At 36.4% G+C, this 21,412-nt stretch overlaps 1 protein-coding gene and 1 non-coding gene across 4 annotated transcripts; one reads left to right on the forward strand and one right to left on the reverse strand.

Moving 5' to 3' along the window:
• Positions 1–1,655: 1,655 nt before the first annotated feature.
• Positions 1,656–13,189, reverse strand: Bma-ldb-1 (Uncharacterized protein; the record flags this gene model as incomplete). 3 transcript variants are annotated; one of them, XM_043073556.1, is made up of 10 exons in its annotated part: positions 1,656–1,807; positions 2,090–2,291; positions 2,463–2,638; positions 2,749–2,845; positions 2,999–3,139; positions 3,387–3,509; positions 3,748–3,926; positions 4,061–4,181; positions 4,364–4,481; positions 13,059–13,189. In XM_043073556.1, 10 exons carry the CDS (start codon positions 13,187–13,189, stop codon positions 1,656–1,658), a joined length of 1,440 nt encoding a protein of 479 aa, XP_042929490.1. The 3 variants fall into 3 exon arrangements, with proteins under 3 accessions (XP_042929490.1, XP_001899496.2, XP_042929491.1); XM_001899461.2 differs by lacking the exon at positions 13,059–13,189 and adding an exon at positions 4,673–5,139; XM_043073557.1 differs by lacking the exon at positions 13,059–13,189 and having other exon boundaries at positions 4,364–4,462.
• Positions 8,944–9,485, forward strand: Bm10961. Its single transcript, XR_006227885.1, has one exon. It is a non-coding gene; the product is annotated as an Unclassified non-coding RNA Bm10961 (non-coding RNA).
• Positions 13,190–21,412: the final 8,223 nt, after the last annotated feature.

The raw sequence follows: 21,412 nt of genomic DNA on the forward strand, positions 1-21,412 counted from the left end.
CAATTTGCCGAAATTGGAATACAAACTGACCTCTACCCCATTAATTTGTACAGTGCAGTGAAGCGAGTTCGACTGTAGAGTTTCCGAACATTTTTCACTTGTAACGTAGGAGTAGTCGCTTCAAACAATTCGCAACGAATTGGTTCCCTTTCATCAATATTTGCTTCCTTAGAACAATAGATTTGAGGACAGCCCTTTCCTTATGCTTCTCACTTATGTTAGAGTCTGCAGACAACTGGCGTTGAAACAGCTCATGAGAAGACTAGGCCCATTATGATTTAAACCAAACATCAAAATACCAGCAACGTTGAATACTTAGTAAAGGTTTTGCATCTATGTCACATTAACCTAATCAAACATTTGTTCCTTACAACGCCAGCCTTTATGCTTTGTTTTAAAATACTCGCTAGTCAGAGGCTGCGATGGAATCAATTTAGATATGAAAATCACAAATGCGTATCAAAATAGAACCTTACGATTATGCACAATCGTCTTTTAGAAATCACCATATAAACCACAAAATTGATTACACGAAAATCTCACTTTTTGGTGAAACATTCTATAGAAATCCGAATGCAAATCAAGCCAAAATAGTGCACACAGAATGCGTTTACAAGTTCATAAAAATTACATACCAAGAATTAAAAAAATTCCACAAAATAATAAAAGGAAGCTGACACAACTCACGATGAGGTAAACAAAAGGTATACCTTCCTGGCGCCATCACAATAATGATGCCTTTACCTTGTCTGCTGAGCAAAAAGGGAAAATTACATTCTTTCATGCACTGAAAATGAATACAGCAGCGACGTTGCCGACATAACTAACATTCTATATTTAAAAATTATTGGAGAACTTGGACATATCCTCAGAAGCCACACTGTTACTTTGCCATCCATAAAGTTTTCAAATTCAAAAGTTAAATGCTGGTTCAGCAAACTCGCAGCCTAATATTATATATATATATATATCCGAATTAAAATGGCTGAAGATTTTAACAGATTGTTGATAGCTACTGTCATAAAAATGATTTTTTGACAAGCCCATCAGTCGTTTCTAAAAGACAATAACAAATCAACTTGATCTAAGAAGAAATATGAAAGGTTTTCAATACAATCCTATGGAGATGCAGAAGATTCGAGATACATACCAGAAAAATTCCTTACTATCTATGCACATAGCATACAGATACACATTATTTTGTACGCTGAATACATGAAAAAAAAAAACGTGATTTTGAGAGAGGAATAATAGAAAATCTCAAGTGAAGATGACTGGAAATTTGTATAGGGAACACTTTGTATAACCTGATACGAACCATGTTTCCCATAAATGTTTTACCTTCTTTTTCTTCATGATACTATGACTGCCGTTAGAAACTAAAATATAAGAGGTTAAAAAAACAAAATACGAGTTCAGAACTCCAATTTTTGGTTACAACGAACTTGATGCATATCTTCTCAAAGCAAGGGATAAAATTTTTCCCCATATAAACTCAGTAAAAATTTTTTTTATAAACTCGAAAAACTCATTCCTCTATGCGTATTTTATTAAAAAAAACTAATTTCATGTCCTGATTTAGAACTAAACGTGTCCTGAAATCACTAGTATATTGACTTAGAGTGAAAAGAAGTTACCGGAGGCGCAGATGAGTCTCATGTTTGTTGAGGATCACAAGCAGTAATTGGAGTGTTAACCCCAAGAGGTGTACCACACGCTGCTGGTGGAGCAACGGATGAAGGAACTTGGCTTCCTGTATTTACACCCCATCCACCTATCGACGTTAATTCAAAATCTGGCATGTAGTCTGAAATATTCATATAAAACCTTGCGATGTACATGTAGTTTCAGGAATATATTATTCCTGAAATATATTTAGTCAAAATAAACAAGTTAATTTTCAGGAAATTTTAAAAAGTATACACAGTTCTGAAGATATCCGCTTGAAATATATTAAATTAAATGCATTTAATAAAGTTAAAACGAATTCTTACCGAACTTACTACACTAAGTTACCAATAATATAAGTAGGAAGCTTTAAAAGTAAAAAAAAATAACAAAAAATTACTAAAAAAAAAAAAAAACAAACTTTGAGGAGGTGGGGCCCCCCCAATTGCCGACATTGTGGTAGACATCTGATGATTCATACTAGGTAATGAGTTCTGCATAGCACTGGGATCGAACTGCGTATTTTCTACTCTAGAAATTGTTCTCTCGTCCTCTTCACCATATTCACCACCCATCATCGAAGGTTCACCCACTACCATAACATCCTGATACTGGAGTGGAAACTGTAACAACTAGATTGAAAATATATGTTTAAAATAATATGGTATGCATTCAGTCCAAATTTATTTGCATTTCACAGAATCCTAGCGTAATATAGGAACTGCAACCTATACAAATGACACCAATGTCAACTAGGATTTCCCGAAATAATGAATGTGGAAAGAAAAACAAACATGCGAATTCATTGAAAAATTAGCAGCATTTGTTGATGGAGGTGAATTATTTTTCTTTTTAGCATTCGATGCTGTACTCGCACCAGTTGCAGTCTTCCTTGTTCGTTTCCGAGGTTTCTTGGAAGTCGGCTCCTCCACTGGTGTCGGTGGTAACACATGAGACGGATTCATGCCACCTGTGTTAAAAAATGAAACGAAGAGTCGGACAGTAGGAGAAACAAGTGAAGATTAAACACTGTGCACTACAAATGCCAACTACGAAAAAAGTTTCAAGTGAACAACTCACCAATTGCATTCATCGCCATTTGTTGTTGCTGTTGATACTGCTGCATCTTTGCATGAGCTTGGAACAAGGTTTGCTTCAAAGACTCTCTCGGTGGAATCTGCAACCAATGCACATTATAGTTAAGTGATTCAGAACTAAAGAAACTAGTAACAAAAAGTGAAGACACAGACTCCACGAATTTTCCTTGGAATACCAATCAAACAAACCACATTAATGATAAGTTCACAACAATTTAGTGAAAAAAGCTTACGTTGTGTGATTTACTTTGACTCATAAGCACCTGCATTGGTTCCAGGATGACACATAACTTCAAGTAATTTAGCGTTATTTGAGTCATGCCCGTCCGTGTTATATTCATTTTCAATTTCTCTTGTGTTTCACTATCTTGCAGCTACAATCAGATTATACAACTTCCTGTATTCACAAAAATATTCTATAAATCCAATAACACACTGATCACACGATTCTGCAGTCATCAAAATACAATTAAACATAACATTTTATATCTACTAACACAGTCATAAGAAATATAACGCTGCTCTAGTAACTTATCACATTATCCCTCGAAAAAATTAAGACTTTTCTCCAATAAACCAGAACATTTTTAATTAGAGGATAACCAATAAGACATGACATACCATGTTGACATCACGCAAAACAAATTCTTGACAATGCCTTAATTCAATGTTCCACTGTCGAATCCTGTAGCCATATGTATCATCAAACGCGAATTCGCACATCAATTTACAGTCAGTGTGCACCTAAATCAAATACAACACAAGTACGAAAAATATTGTAGATTTCTTCAATTAATATTGACAGTAAGCAAGCTGTTAGTAACGTCGTGCAATTATATTAGTTGCTTCTCACGTTTTAATACAAGGCGTTGTAAACAAATGTCCACAGTTATACCGTTTGCTTGCGTGATATTCGGATTACGTGAGCTACTTTTTCCTTTTCTCTTTAAAAATTTAGAAGCTTATAGAATAAGACACTAACTTCGGACAGGACAGGTTTATCATGTTTTGACACAAGAAGAACATTGTCGCAGTCTAGCACAACTGTCCACGGTCCACCTGCCTGCTCACGAGAAGGTGTTCGAATTACATAAAACATTTCTTTCACTCCACTTTCAAATATTGATCGAAAATACCTCGGTATCAACAACCGGCCAATGGCTGAAATAAAAAGGGTACAAGAGCAATCAGTCGCTGATAAATAAAATCCAACTAAGTTTGTAAAACTAAATTGTAAGCCTTTGATTCTGCATGTCAAAATAGTTCTACCAAAAGTCCCCCAAAAGATAACGCACTATATCGATGATGATGACCAGGTGTTTGGTCGTCAAATAACAAAAAGCTCATTTTGGCATCGTCATCAAAGAATTCGTGTGCAAATGCATCCCACCACTGCCCATGGTCCTTTTCCTGAATCTGAAAACCAAGAATTAATCCGTATGCAATTCCTTTAAAGAACACTAACTTAACCAATGGCATAAGAATAAGAATGATGTTAAATCACAGCTTACAAAAGGGAGGAAGAACACACTTAGCGTATTACGCAATACATGCTTATCAGTAAAAAATGAAAACCATAAAAAAAGAAAAGCGCTTACTCCGCTGTTACTGAAGATGAATAATCTCCGATTCATTTCATGCAACCTGAATTCTAACTGAGAGGGAGGAGGACCTTGCTGATGGTTCGGCATACCCATAGGTGCGACATGTCTATACCTGAAAAAAAAAGTAACATAATCACTTAATTTCACAACAAATCGAAAGTTACGTTTTTTGAAGAACACATTTTGGCAGCGAAGAGTGCCAACGACGATTTCTCATAGATTTCATTTCACCAAATTCCTCCCCAGTACCTCTTGACAAGGAAACTTTGAGCAGAACATTTCCAAAAAAGGATGAATGAGAACCTCATGATCATATGATTATGCTGTTGTAGATGAGACGGTTGCCCAACAAAAGGACTTTGCGGTGGTTCAGGTTCAATAAACTGATGTGGTGCTGGTGGTGGTGCCTGTGGTGCCGGACCAGGCGGCGGGCCAAGTGATGGCTGATAACCTGGCGGTACCGCCTGATAATATTCTGGCGGTGGTGGAGGTGGTGGAGGTGCGCCCATCGAGCCAGTTGGTGGCGTATAAACATGATGACTCGACATAGGTCCACCATCATCGTGTATTGGAATCATCCCGTTATGATTGTGCATCATTGGCACAGTTTGCATTGCTGACGGTGTTTGGCCACTATCGTACATCCCCTGAACCATTTCCAATTTCGGTTCCAAACTACCGACATCTTTCTTCGAACGTCTAGCGCGTGGTCTTGCCGTACCGACAGCTGCGCTTGCCGTGCCATTTTCATTGGCTTTTCGACGTGGCATCGGCTCGCTTCTCAAGCTAAATGCTTTCCTGCTGAAGTTTTGACCTGCAGTATACTGTCCTCACCGTATACTCATTTTCGGAAACACTGATCGATACAACTGATAAGCGGACTATGGTACCAAAATTCAAGAAGCACCAGAAATGCCACATCAACTTTCAAAAACCAAACTCCAGCACTGGAATCGATCCCAATAATGGAGCCTCAATAATTATGCACCTTCTTTTTCTTTCTGAAAATGAATCAGTGTCGCCCGCTTTAGTCGTAAAAGATTCATTACTACGCTGCACTTAAAATACCTGAACTACTGAACCAAGACAGCACGGAACCGAAAAACAAAAACAAGAACATGACAAGAATGAGAGAACGAATATCAGTGAAGTTTCAGAAATAGCCGAATAATAAGCATCAAAATGTAAAGACTCAAGTCTGCATTCTCTGGGATGGAATTAATGATGACCTTTTTGTGTAAAGAACATTTCTCTACACAAAAAAATTTCCAGGAAGAGTTGTTTGTTGCTTGACAAATTTTTGTGATAAAACCGGAAAAAGTTTGCTACCACGCGAGTTCAAAGAGCCATATACAAAAAAGCCGGAAGAGAATAATAGGAACGGTTCCCAACTATACACACTAAATAACACAAGTTTCATTGCACTCCTAGCACTGGCATTCTTCTTATCTTACTTAAGAATGCCACAGAAAAAGAAACCTGGTGGAAAATGACAATGGACTGTGACCTTTTCCCGCTCTGCAGCTTAATTACCAGTCATCAAAAAGATTATGTTAACTACAACGTTGACTAAATAAACAAACAGTAGAATCGTATGGGAACAAATCGGATAGCAAAGCTCACAGACCACGAGGGTCGAACAACAACAACCACAAACTGAGGTGAGAAAGTTTGTTGCAGCAGAAGTGACGAACCACATCTGGTGCTAATCCATTCCATTTCATTCTCAGTGATATGTGGGAAATTTCACGCATACAAGCCGTTACCGTCACGTGTCTTCTTCCACAGTGTTTATCAGAGATAATAGCTCCACGCCCCATACTTCATCACATCTAAATTATTCAACCACTTCACTTATCCAAACTTTACTCAACAAATTATAATCAGTCATTTCCTTCAGGATCAAAGTATAAAAAGGGAAATAGACAAGCACAAAATATTAAGTCCATACGAAAGACGAATAAATCAACACATTTCAAAACCCCATGAACAACAACAGTTCACGTATACATCGATAGAATTAAAATGCCCTTTCGGGTCAAACATCTCACTCAGAAACCAGTTTTCAAAACGAAGACTCGTCTAAAATTAAAGTCGAAATTTGTGCGCCAAGATACGAAACACAGAAAAGGCAAATGGTTTGGATGAGCAAATATGATAAGCATGGCACGACAGAAGGGGAACTGGTGTATGCGACCCTTTTTGGAATAAAAAAGGGATAAGGATTCGACCCGAAGCTTGCAGCTAATCAGCATAATCGCATAATCAATAAATGTGTGCGGCCGTGAATAGTAGGCATGGGAAGAGGGAGGAGAAATGGATGAAAAGGAAGGAGATGAGGAGACGACAACACATCTATCTATCCCAGCCAGCTACACCTCATCACAAACCAAACCTCGTTACATCAACTTCCACACCAAATTCAACAGACCACGCACATCCCAGCTTTCGTTACTACTTATTATTCACCTCATTTCCAAAACATGTAACAAACTATACAAATGTCGAAACAGCTACCAATGAGTGATAGAAGGAAGCTTTGCCACCCATCTCCATCTCCTACAAGGTTTGGGCGATATGAGACCGAGAGGAATGCTCTCTCTGATTAAAGAAATTTTGATAAAGTAGGGTCGGTTTTCCTGACGACAATAAATGGAGGGGATGTATGATTTGGGCATTGCGGAGACAATTGTAACCCCTGGAAGGGTCGGACTATTCATCAGTTGGATCATCTGAAACACCTTACTTCATCATCTGATTGTTCCTATTATCTTGAGGATCCCATTCCTTAATAATTTTAGTGATGATCCACCTTTTTCATCTTTTATCCTAGAATTATCACATGCACCATTTCCCCAACCTTGATTTTCATGCCTGCGAACGACAAAAACTTGAAGTACGATGCAGGGAACTGAAGCGACCAATCAAAAGCGAAAGAATTCGGCATCAAAAGCTATATGTCTGTTAAAACATCTACGCTCTATTGTAAAATTTTCTCAGAGAACTAAAACTGAGCTTACAAAACGCTGAATTCTTTTTTTTTTAAATTTCACTTTTCTTCTGGACATTTCTCATAACCTCATCAAACCACAATTGACAGTAGTAGTAATAACGATCAAACCTAACGAAAAATGAGACTTTCAAATCAATGACGTAATTTCAGACGCTGGCTGCTGACGGCGAGGAATTCTCATACATACGTCATTAAGCTATCTTGCATTTAGCAGCACATTTTCTGTCATCTTTCCCAGATTTGTCTTCAAATGAAGTTAAAACAGATCAATACAAATATGAAGAGACATTAACAGAGTTACCCTGGACATCTAGAATTTCATGCTCATCATCAAAAAAGAAGGAACTGTCAAAGAGATGTAAATCGAATGCTCATATATGCTGTTGCTGGTAAAACTGTTAATTTTAACATGAAGTAATTTCATCCCAGAGTATCGCTAAAACAAGCACATCTTGATAACTCCACGACTAGCTTCGTGATGATTTACATGATTATGGGTAAAACACTTTACTTTTTGAAATAAACAACTACCGATAGCACACACAGTTACTGAACTGATTAAATTAAATAGAAAGGTTTCAAAGTTGGAATTTGGCATACGATACAGTTTAGTTTTCCTTCCACTGAGCAACATGTATATCATTATAGGGAAATGCGGCACTCTGAATTACAGAATATTTCCAATACCAAATTTGAACTGCCAAATGCTCTTACACCTGACTGCCGAATGCAATGCATTGTTATTTACATGTTGATTTGCTGCAATCAAAAATCAGACAAGACACGTCATGTAATGACGTCAACAACGTCAAGAAATAGTGATCAACGTACTTTTTGCCTCACGTAATTATGGTTAGTATAGTAACTTCTAAGAGGAGATGCAACTGCCTGATAGTGTTAAATGAAACAGTAAATCAACTCAGTTACCATAACGATATATTACTGGGCTACTTGAAACTGAAAGAATGTAACGACCAAAAAAACCCCAAAAGAACACTTCGAAAAACAATGACTATTTGTGAAAGTGTTACACTGTGAATACCAACAGCTTGTGCAAAAAACCGGTCAATGAAACACCTACATACACACATACACGACATATATATACATGCACAGAGAGATAACGGATACGTTGGCATATATACCTGCAGGGGCAAACACAAAGGAATGAGCCTAACTGCAGCAATTGTATTAAATGAAACAGTTTTTTTTTATTAAAAAAAAAAGAAAACGATGATATCGAGACACCAAAGATAATATATATGTATGGTTTAAGTATGTGGTCGTTACCTCATTCACTTCAGAAGCAACCTAATAACAGCAATAACTACAAAACGTATTGACAAGGGTATCGTTGGTAAGAAAGAAGCCCTTCCTACCCTCCACTCTCCTCTATTCATCTCTCCATCATCTCATTCTGCAAGCACTGCTTACTGGTTGCTCATAAGCAAGAACTGTTTAGTACCATTAGCCATGGATATGCATGCTGATAACTTCCCATAACTAGCACAGCAAAAACGGGGCACATAATGATTGAAAATTGGAAATCAAATTCAACAGGATGAGCAACAGCGCTTTACTGGTGCGTATGCTGATGTGTACAGGTAATATGTAGGTTATGCGCACATGCCATAAGGAAAACGGGGTTATGGGTAGAAGGAGGGAAACGAAGAAGGGCAAGGAAAGAGAAAGAAATAGGGAGGAGGCAGAGAGCACATCTCTTTCCAAACAGCACTGCAAATCTTGCATGATTGTGGTGCTATCATTGACGATATTTGTGGGAAACTGAAGAACAGGCACGAAACCACATTTACTACAACTTGGCTGCAGAGGTGCTGCAAATGCATATAGCAGCAGTCATTATGGTTCAACACTGTCGCGCAAGCTCTTAGTCTTTTATGGGCAGCAGCAGATCGTTGCCAGCAAACCTCTGCTGGATTAGGACAGTCAATATATGACGCTGCGAAAGTTATGGTAGTGAAGCTACCATTACCTTTGTCACCATGGCCAACCAACAGTATTCCTCGGATCATTTCTCTTACTCACCTGCCTCCAGAATCCCAAGCTCCTGAACCACAAGTACCAGTTCCTGGCATCATATGAGATAGAAAGAAATCTCAATTAAGCCCTCAGCATTTCTAACCAGAAATTTCAAGCTTCCTCTACATTCCCCACTTCCCATTCTGTACCGTGTGGTGCACGAAATATGGGTGCGAAATTACCTGAATGAGAAATTTCGAAGTCTTTGTAGCAAGTATTCACAAAGATCACTCACAAGGTTCCTCATCTTTAAGAATCAGAAAAACATTTGGGTACAGCTAACTCTATGACAACTATTGAATATCGCAGCTTCCTAATCATGAACTTTTCCTAAAAAGACCTGAAAAGTAAACAGAATTTCAATATTCCTTTTTCCTTATTCTTCCAATCAGACACAATTTTTGTCTCAAACAGAAAGGATACAGAGCAGCACAGTGGAGAAATAAAATTAGAGTTATGCTCGGAACAAAAGAAAAAAGTACCAGTTTTCTGTTTGAAATGTGAGTGGTACCAGTGAAGGTAAAGTTGTTATTGCCAATTGGCTATTGCCAATTGTGTGAATGGTTTTCAAAATATGAAAATAAGTCAAAATACACAATTAAAACTCTAAGATGCTGTTGTTTAGAATTGGCATTTATGGAAATTATGCAGTGGAGAAAGATTTGATACAATTTCAATCACTGAGACAAATAAGTTTCAATTCCTGATCCAACTGGGATATGTCTGTTAGGTGATAGCCACTCTGGGAAGGATTCGCACACCTACGAACCTAATAAAACTCGGCAGAAAGGAAGGAGTGAGAGAGAAGAAAACTGGATGGGTTCAGCATATCAGGTAGTAAATCTCTTACTTTGAAATTACAAATAACATTTAAGTATGTTCCGCATTATTTCTTACGAACTTCTGTAAAAAACGTGGGAGATGAGATGAACCAATGCCTTCCAAGCAGTCGTAATTTTGTGCTGTTGTTAAAGTTGCAAAATTCAAGAAAATATGACAGTCGGTTTAGGAAATGTAGAAAGAGGTTATTGCAATATGAGATCAGATGACAAAATGCATATATATTCATAGCACAAGCATGCATACACATATATAAGATATTTAAGCATACTTCACGGTGCTACTGTTGAGAGTTGGTCACTACCTGAACTGACCACAGTGCATAGAAGTGGAAGATGAAGTGCCCGTAAGCTGGAAACTGTGCTGATAATGATGAGGTAAGGAATCGGGTAAGTGGGGGATCATATGTGACAGTGCTTTACGCTTTGGGACATTTGGAATATTGCCTAGATGAGTCGGCATGTGGCGTATGGCGTATAGTGTATAACATATAGCGTATGAAAGCGTATGGATTGGCATATCTATCACACGAATAGATGTGCGTCTAGCTTCGCCACTGTTGTGTAATGTGCAGGCGAACATTGGACAGGCTCATCGAGCTACGAACGAAAAGGGGGCGTTAATTGAGGGGGAGGGTATGAAAGAAATGACATGTATTGATGTGGAAGACAGACAGAGAGATAACGTACGTTGGACAATGACCAATGTAATAGGAGTGGAAGGGAGAGGTAGGAAGAGATGGGTGGGGGGTGGGAATTTACCTTACGAGGAACTTTCAACGCGTGCCACTCCACTCTGTCGCTCTTCCAGCTTGACATAAGCAAAGCGGACACAATATATACACACATAAATACACACACTCACATACATATATATTATATTATACGTGTAAATTTGTATACTTCTATAAATATATATATATATATGGATGATGAATTTATGCTGCACACATAACGAAAGCATCTTTCGAATGGGGAGTGACTGCAACTGGCTTTTGAAATGATCCCGAGAGAAAGTGAACAACCCAGTCGTCCCAATAGGCCAGTAAGAAATGGTTAACTAAAGGATGACCTTTTCATTTAGCACTGTCTTCCCATCGCTACAATTCACTTACAGGTAGCATAACATAATATAATGCGCATTTGTAGTGCTATATTAAGTGAACTATTCAATGACACGAGGATGTGGAATCGTAACAGAGGATAAGCACATCAACCGCTCACCTTGACCTTTTGACCCCTGTGACCTCTCGCTAAAACACCCTCCCTCTCACATTCATCCACTTATTGTCTCTGATGCCGTCACATTCAAATGCCGATCAAGGACGACTGTACTAAGAAAGATAATATGTGGATAAAAAATGACGGGCCTGTCAATGTTTTAACATCTACCAACTAAATATGAATTTAAGCCCTCGTTCAAAAGCATAGGTAAAGCTCTCAATTATACTGAAGGTTTGAAAGAAACACGTTGAATGTATAATTCGATGGCACATCGAATGTATAATTCCTACGTAACTCATGAACCGATATCGGTTGTCAGTACAATAAAGAATATTTCACTTCTGACTCCATCTAAATTTTAAAAAATTATGAGTTGCTATGTTTAATTCAAGCTTCCTTAGCGAATCCAACGATGAATGCTATAAGTTGAGAGTGATAAACGATGTTGACAAATGAAATTCCAAGCTGCGCATTTCTATGAGGTCAAAAAGGTGAAACCAGTTTAAAGTCAAGAAGGGAGAAGTCGGCTGCTATGGGGAATGGCAATAGTTTGCTGACTGTGCCAATAGCACTATCGCAACATTTGATAAACGAGTGTGCATGCTCAAAGTATACATATATTGGGACAGCAGGGTGAGCAAATAACTGCATGCTCCTATCGCTCCCGAATATGCCCCCGAGCATCATGGCATCAAATTTTGAGAGAAAGTTGTTGAAGAATCCACTTAAGATATATGTCGCTCCAAATCATGCAAGGAGATATCACTAATACCTACTGCTAATTATATTGCACAATGAACCACCTTCTTACCCGAAATTTATTTCTATCACAATTATATCCTCAGCTGTCGCACAAATAAACATATTTTTTGGACGCTTTAAGATACCTGCTACTAACATATGTAATGATTCAGAGTGATGAAAGATACTACACACCGAAATTTTCTTTCAAGATTCAACTTCTAGTTATCCCTTAATACTTCTTAACTTGCAAAATCATATCACTGTCTAAAGCTAAGTGTCACAGTTTGATTTGACTCCTCCTCTTTCCGCTTTCTGCCCCAGACATTTACTTTCCGTGGAAGTACTCATCATTTTCAAATATTCATCACCGTTTTTCTTTTTTTTCTAAATAAGAAATAAGGAATCATCAGAATGACGTTAACAATCATTAAGTATGTAATAGCTGTGAAGTTATGTATAATCAGTGGTCCGAAAACTGTTGAATACTTTAAATGCCACATGAAATTTACAGGGATAGCAGTACACTCGCTGCTTTCAATACAAAATATATAGAATACTTAATTACATATATAATATTTCTATAGTATATATTTATTTATTTTTTTATACATTCTATACATTTCATAGGAATGCTGTATAAAATCTCAGGACTTGGCAGAAATCTAAAGTATGAAATTTCAAGTTCAAGCTTCCCCATCGTTGCATATGCATCCATTCCTTTGTTCGTTTGGGTACCAAACTGTTACAAAGTACATTGGACACGTACAAAATATCAAGTATTTCATAACACATTCATTTCACCGTAGCTTTAACTAATAAGGAAGCCTACCCGTCTGGCATACGCGGTGGCAAACTCATTTGTACGACATGGTTCATAAATTGTCCTCTGAACGGCAACGTGATTGAAGTAGTTCCAGTATGACTAGAAAGAGGTCCACCATTTGGTCGAAGTGGTGCCATTGGATAATGTTCTGAAATATGATAAATCTTCTTTTCACAAAATATCTTCCTCAAATAAGGTTGCTACCAGGACATAGTGACAGGTGAACTAATTTTTAACTTCTTAATGACGAAACAAATTACATGAGAAGAAACTCTGAGATAAATTTATATAGCTAATAAAATTAATTAAATTAACTTGCATAAATATAGAGACTTTGCACATTTCAAGCACAGTTTCAATCCAACCGGAAAATTAATGCTTTAACAACTGTACACTGTCGTTTTTAAATTTATTTGCTGTAATGCTTAAGTAACTTATTGATTTATATTTTCTACCATTAAAAATATTCGACTTTAAAAACTTTTTCCAACACTAAAAAAATTTCAACATTTAAACTTCCAAAAACTACACAAATTCCAAATTTACTAAACATACTGCATGTAACATACTAGTCGGAAGTATCTAATGACAAGTATTTGCTAGAAAATGACATTCTCGGTATCAGCTACTCTAAATGCTATTCAGGTAAATAAATCCGAAAAAAAAACGATTGAAGCATATCATGAATGTACGAATATTTTTGTGACCCTAAGTAACAATTGCCCAAAGTAAATGACAAATATGGTGGAAACAGAAACCCGGTGTTACAGCATTCTGAGGACGCGGACATAAGGCTGGTGAAGGCACTGCGGAAGATGAAGCGGCCGTATGTGAATACACAGCCCGACCGGCCACAGGCTTTAGCTGGGCCGGTTGCAGTAACGGTGATGCAATTGCCACGGCGAAATTTGATTCAGAATTACTATTTTACAATACACGGATGCTTCGCCTGCAATGTACAAATGTTCTGTAATGGATATTATATCTAAAGCTATGGTAAGGAACAATAAAATCAAAAAAGCTCTCAAGTCCGTTAAGTCCGTTAACACTATCTAATTTTCTGGATTTTATATATTTTAAGATGGCACAGCACGCTTCAACGTTGTAACCAGTGCAAGAAAAACACCATTACGGTTTGCAAAACGTGTAACACTAATAGTGAATGATGTGAAATGAAGGTATCACTAATAAATAAAGGACCAAGTATTGTGCCCTCCTGCTACCAGAATGAATATTTCTGATGTGACGAGAAGAGAATAAAATTAAATTTCAGAAAAAAGGAAAGTAGTTCTTTCTGTTCATACTACTCTCTCGTACTTACTACGATAAGAAACATCAATTTTTTATAGAAATTATTCAAAATTCCTCCTCCTGCTATCCCATTCTTTAATATTACTTCTGTCATTACTTTCTTCGTTAAAATCTGTCTATAAAATCCAATATAAATCTCTTACTCCGTATATTCTAGTGTTTGCCATCAGTAATTTACCCGAATTTGCAAACTGTTTAATTTTAGCCAGGAATCACCAAATCCTACTCCGAGAAGTTACTGCACAAGAATTTACAGCTTTATAAATTGGTTGAAACTAAACTTTACTAAATTGTTTCCATTTAAGGATTGGAAGAAAAGGAAAAAGAGCAAAAAATAGAAACAATTATGAAGCATCAACTCTGATGGATACCTTGCAAACATGGTGAATGAATGCCATCGCAATATAACATGAAGGCAGTGGTCTTAGCTACAATTAGCGCATACTTCTAAGGAGGGGTATTTGAAAGATGCTCCCTTCGATTTGTTTATGAGTACTGTTCAAAGGATAAAGGTTGTTCCGAATTTTAGTGATTTATGATCTGTTCACCTCAAATTCTAGTTCAGAAAACATTATTGGATTTTGAAAGAAGCATGGGTCTTTCAGTGAGCTAACAGTGATGACCATACATTTCAAGAAGCTTGTAAGCGAAAGAGGGAGGTAAATTCTAAAGTAACTCCGATTTCCATCTTGTTTATGTTTCTGCTCACTATAAATGACCGAATGAAAAGAAGTATGTCGTACAAAACTCGCACACTGTTTTCTTTGCCACAAATTTGAACAAAGGCATATCAGCAATTATTGAAGGTTTTCCTCTTACCACACATCGTAGTCTCCTCTTTTTCAATTGGAAATGTATGATCTCCAACTTTTATCACTAGGAGCAGTCCAGAAGATAAAGTTCTATCTTCTCAAGATCCGCAAATCACTAGTTATGCTTTATCGAAAAAGGCCTAAAGACAGCAATGACACTCGTTAAATTGTCTTATGAAGTAACCACGTACAGACTGATAATCATCTTATGCAACATTGATAAGGAATGAGACTAATCATTTAACTTTACAAGACTACAACAGAGGAAGCCAAACAGAGTCTCCCAAAAATTGATGTTTGTCCAAAGAACGTCTGCAACAGAGAAATCAGAAATGAGAAAACATGGAAGACAGTAAAGCACGTTAAAAGAAGGAAGGAAATCGACGCAAGGTCATTCAATGATGTCCAATGAACACTGGATTGATTGACAGATACTCTTCAATTGTATTTCTATCGGGGAATATCTCCTTCAAAAGTGGAATCAGTGCGAAGTTCTTGTCAACATACATTCCCCATATATAAAACAGTTTCATGCAACATGCATAATAGAAACATCGCCTTCACAGTCTTTAAAACTTATATCGCATCCACAAAAAATACAGTTCTCCGGCAAAATACATAATGCAAACATATCTGCATAAAATATTGAGCTAACGTTATGTTGAAATCAACGACACTTAGGAATTGTTCTCTTCGGTGCAACATATGGCACAAGTAAGCATATATTCGCTGTAAGTTTACGTGCAGCTTAATATCAAATAAATGCAACAGACCCTTTTGTCTGTACAGTATAAATATAAATAAATATAAAATACAACGAACAGAAGCCATCTGGAATAACTCATTCCTGTAGATTTTGAGAAACCTATCAAGTACTTCTACAAATGAAAATTTTATTTGATATTAAGCTATGAAAAGTACAAAGTTCGATGACAATAATATGTCTTCTCCTAGCAACAGTTTTTAAAGCTGAAACTGTGATGCTAGCAAGGTGTCGTAAAAAGCTGATTTATCTTTTTCTCATTTCTGATCGTTAAAGTAATTTTCACTTTACATTAATAATGCAGAATGATTGTGGTAGATTGGTAGCAACATGAATTAAGACGTTTTATGCATGTAAATGTATAATGGTAGAAAGGCTTTGTGAGTAATAAAGTTTATAAAAGTTAGCAGCTTGATTGTAAGCTTTTATAAAAGATTAATACTGCAGTATTTCTTGATAGAAGTTATCTTCAGGGATCTTTCATAAATAAATGCTGCTGTACTCATGCCCTACTTCTAAACATCACTTTCCCAGAAACTTCTTAACCAGTCTGTTCACTGCATATGTCATTTTGACATTGGAACAGTGACAATTATTGATGGAGAAACATGCAGTGGCAACATCATTCTTAGTATAATCCAGCAATATTTTAGTTAAGATCGCGACGTTTTACCCAGTCTTCATTCTCTTCCTACAATTCATGGAAACAGGAACGAACAATAAAGAGGAGCAAATTACTGAGATTAATCATTGAAACTCAAGAAAAGCAAGCAGAACTTGAGTACTATTACCAGTAAATTAAGAGGAAAACAGAGTGCATTTTTAGGATTATGAAAGTGTAAATCAAACCATAATGATGCGTTTAGCCCAGAACTGCATTGTAACGTCTATTGGTGCCTGTGAAAGATACATCAATTTCATCCAATAAAGAACTGCAAGGACAACGGATAATGATGTTAGATTCAACGGAAGCCTCAGTAAAACCTGAGATAAGGTAACGACTAGAAAAAGCACTTACAAGTTAAGCAACAAATTGCAGCTAGACCGAATTTGGAAACAATGACAGTGAAACGGAAATGTTTAAATAACAAAAAAAAAAAAAAAAAGTAGAAAAGGAAAAAGAAGCAAAATAGGAGATATTAAGCTGATGACGAAAAGACTCGAGGCATCACCTTCAAAAGCAATTTCTTGAAATAAAAAAAAAAAAAAACATGAAAAGAGAAATGAAAGAGTTGAACAAGGAGAGAAGAAAATAAGAGTACATTGCAGTGCAATTGAAACAATTTTCATTTCTGTTTGGTTTCTTCATCTTCAAAAAATGATAGTAGCATCATTATCGGCTGTTCCTGAACGTCTCCATCATCACTTCCTTTCTCACTTAACCCGTCTTTTTCCATCATTTCTCTTCTTCAATAGTGGAATATTACAGCTCCCAGCCTGACCACTCATCACTAGTATTAGATCACATCACATCATTTTGATTGTCACATAATTATTGGTATCATAATATTTCCAGCATTATATTCTCAAAATCACCCATGTAGAATATCAATACCGTCATGAAAAAAAGTTTGAGGGATTTTCAGTATTTTGTCACTTTTAGCATAACAGATATGCATGCAGCACAATGATTTGAAAGACATAAGGTCAAGCTTTTTCATTTATTAAAAATTGGAACAAACAACACTACTAATTGCGATTTATTGAATTATTTCTAGTACTATAATATAAAGGCAACTACGAGGCTGCAAATCAATATTCTAATAAATTTCCCATCATCATCCTCAAAACAGTGATTTTGCAAGAAAAACGAAAAAAAGAAATCTGCAAAAAAAAAAAAGACATCAGGACAATACAAAATCCTACGGTTAGATTCGAAAACTTCACAAAACGACAACTTCTCTCTATAAGAATTTATCTATGATGGAACACAGAAAGGCGTTGCACACAATTAGAACTTCAGTGTCATTGTGTCACAGTTATCCTTTAAAGGACGAATTTTTCGTTTTCTTTTTGCCTCCTACCAAAATTTGAGGAGAAAAAATCTGCAACGCTTTTTTTAAAAGAAGAAAAAATTAGACTGATGCACTTTTTAAAAAGCAAAGTGTTAATTAATGCACATCAACATATATAATGGAAAAGTGTCACTAAACGAAATAGGAGCAGTTCTCGATCTTTTCCAGGTAAACGAAGAATTTGAAACTTTAAACGCAGTTAAATCTGACTATGAAGATCTTCGGTAAAATATCGCACCTCTTCTTACAGCCTAATCAAGCTGCAAGAAACGATGGTCCTAGCCAGGTGATATGAATTTTTAACCTTATATAGGACCTAGATATTTCAGAGTTTTCGTACCATGAATATTTCGAATCAACCAGCTTGTTTATAGACAAAGTAATGGAAATGCTGTGGGCGTTTCTGCGATACTTCAATCTTTTTTTCTACAGGACTCCTGCCAAGAAAAAGAAAGTAGAAAAAGAGATGAACGATATCGAAAAGTGCTCAGCAGTTTAATCAAATGTATTAAAGAACGCAATCGTACTGGTAAATCGTCCGTCCACAAGCATTTCTTTAATTTTTTCTGCTCTTTTAAATTTCATTTCCCTTTAATTAGTAGCAATTTTTTATAAATTTTTACGGCCTTGACGTACTACTGCAGAACAAGTGAAGATGAACACCATGAATGTGTAATGAACCGGCGACTTTCCGTATGTGAAAGTCATCCAAATCGGATGTTACCGAGCTTGAAGTGGATCAAATATAAATGGGAACGAATGGGAAACAAGTTAGTGAAACACTGAAATACTGCAAATAAAGTCTCTACCACTATCCACCTATTTCAAAAGACTATCCACACTCTTCTTTTTTTTTTTTAGCAACGCAAATAATAACTGTTTTCGTTATTTAAAGACAACAACACAACTAAAAACAATCATCAGATGTCTGGATTAAAAGAGCAAATTTCAACGAAACTAATGGATCATCAAAATTCACAGATAAGCTGCAAGTTATTTGGGTTCAATCTATTAATATTGTTCACCATTAACGAAGCTGACTCTTGCAAATGATTGATTGATAGTAAATATAGTGCAACGTGTTCGCTCTGCAATCAACTTTAAAATATCAGAACCTGAATATGAAAATATGAAAAATAATTTCAGTGATCAGAACGTGCAATCCAAATGGTCTATTGAAATTTACTGAAATTTTTAGAATAAAAATTCCGAACCAAATTGGAAGAAACCAATAAAAAAAAGTGACGAAAAGAGGAACAAGAATGAACTTGCGTCAACTAGTAAATAAAACTTGATCATGAAAATAGTGAGTGATGCGAGAAGTTTAATTCTACCTAAAACTCATCAGTAAACCAGCTAATTCTACTGACTGTATGTAACTTAGTTATACGGTGTACAAGATAATAATAGATTGGAAATAAATGGAACAAATGTAAGGACATAAAGCTGAGAAATGTTTGCCTGTTTCATTTTCGGAACACAGCTTCCATTTATCGGATCTCTCAATTCAGGTATAAATGGATGTGTATATATCAGAAATGACTTGAAAAGTTTATGAACATATCAGAAACAAAGAAAAGGATTGTCAGTCAACGGAAACTTACAGGGACTGCGGCTAGCCTGCCAACAGATGGTACATCGATCACAATGAATGTGTGGCAAAGGAAGAGAGAAGTGCGTTCCTTCCAACAATGAATCTTCTGGGGTGCCGCAAAATTGCCTGTCCAAATTGAATGATTTTCGAGTAATAGGTTTCGGAGGCACAAACAGAGGCGCACATACGTATATATATATAATATATATCTAAATTTATGTGTATTACCAAGCAAGCAATACATTCACTATTTGTGATACAAGCTACGCGCCAAATACAACCAAACATGCAGTTTCTTCACGCACTCACGTATACCATATCAACCCAAAGCCATGTATATACATAATATATATAATTTATATGCATGTTCATGCTTAAGTTGCAGCTATTAGGAAGGCAAAAACAAAGTCAATGAAAGCTGTGTCAGCAAATAACAAGCAATAAAGCCTCAAAGAGCCTTCAATGAGCAGCCTAACCAAGCAGCCAACTAATCAGCTTAGTTTGTCCCATCAAATCCATATTTCACTTTTCTGAAATATCAAAGGAAAATGAAAATCCAGATTTGAACTATGGGTAGTGACATCAGGAAAGTTGACACACAGATACATACATGCATGCATGCACACATACACATATTCACATAACAGGAGGGCGGTAAGAGCGACTATTAGCTTTCTTGCAATCGGTGTATTGGATATACTACTCGAAGTTATATCAGTTCTAGCTATATTTAAATAAATTTGGCTGGGAACTATGCTTCAGATGAAATATTTAAAGAATACGGAGGAGTTACACAGGTAAAAAGGTTTATGGAATGAATCTCGTGTCTTACACGGTGAAATTTAACTTCTTTCTAACGTCTAGTTGATGGAAGATGCAAAAAAAAAAACGCCTGGGACTCATTTCATGGTAATAAATTTATATTCCATATAGCGACGAGTGAAGTGTTTAGCATCAGAACATGCGAGTATGCACACTCGAGATTTCAATTTAATTTGTCAACATAAACTGGAAGATAACAAACAATTTAAATTCTGAAGTAGAGGTTATGTATTTTTTAAAATTATGACTATAGAAATATCTGTATGGCAGATAACAGAAGTGCTGTACAGAAATTCTTCCGCAAATACTTTTAATACCTCGAGATCAAACTACTCAGTTAATATTTAAGTAAAAAATGTGCCAAACAAAGTGCTTATATTCATACAACAGCGAAATGGCAGCAACTTATTCCGGTCATTTTCCTCACTCTTATGTAAAAGAAAAAATCATAAAATTATCGGGCCCTGCCGACTCTTTTTTTAAAAAAAGTTTGCCTTAGGTGATTATATACCACGAAGAATTAGAATACCAAAGGCATTTTTAAAAACTTTTTGGGATTGCAACTGTCTTATTGCAATCCCAAAAACCTCCATAATCTAAAATCGAGTATTGAGTAAAAATTTTGTCAAAATTTTCCTGCTTGCATTAACGAAAGTCAAGGACTTCCATCCTTCCAAACACCACTGGTCCTACTACACTAACATATGAATCCGTCACAACAGTTGTAATATGGAAATATGTCATAAGCGAAAAAGCATTACTATACCTCCAAAGTGCCGCAACGCACCAAATATTTCATTTGCACCAAAGAATCATATTTTTAATGAGAAAAAGTCGATATAGTGGTAGTGAGAAGTACAAGTAACCTGAGCCAAGTCCCGGTTAGCTCTTCATAATGTCACAACACCCGCGGTCGTCTGCTCAGAAGCCAGACAAGTGATCGTTTACACAAGAATTTTTAATCGTTTATCAATTCAAAATAAAGTTAAACAACGATAACACTTAACAAGAGTTCAGCCAACAGCAGGATATCTCGGATATGC

This window comes from Brugia malayi (genome assembly GCF_000002995.4).
Source record: "Brugia malayi strain FR3 genome assembly, contig: Bm_v4_ChrX_scaffold_001, whole genome shotgun sequence".
Taxonomy (NCBI): Eukaryota; Metazoa; Nematoda; class Chromadorea; order Rhabditida; family Onchocercidae; genus Brugia; species Brugia malayi.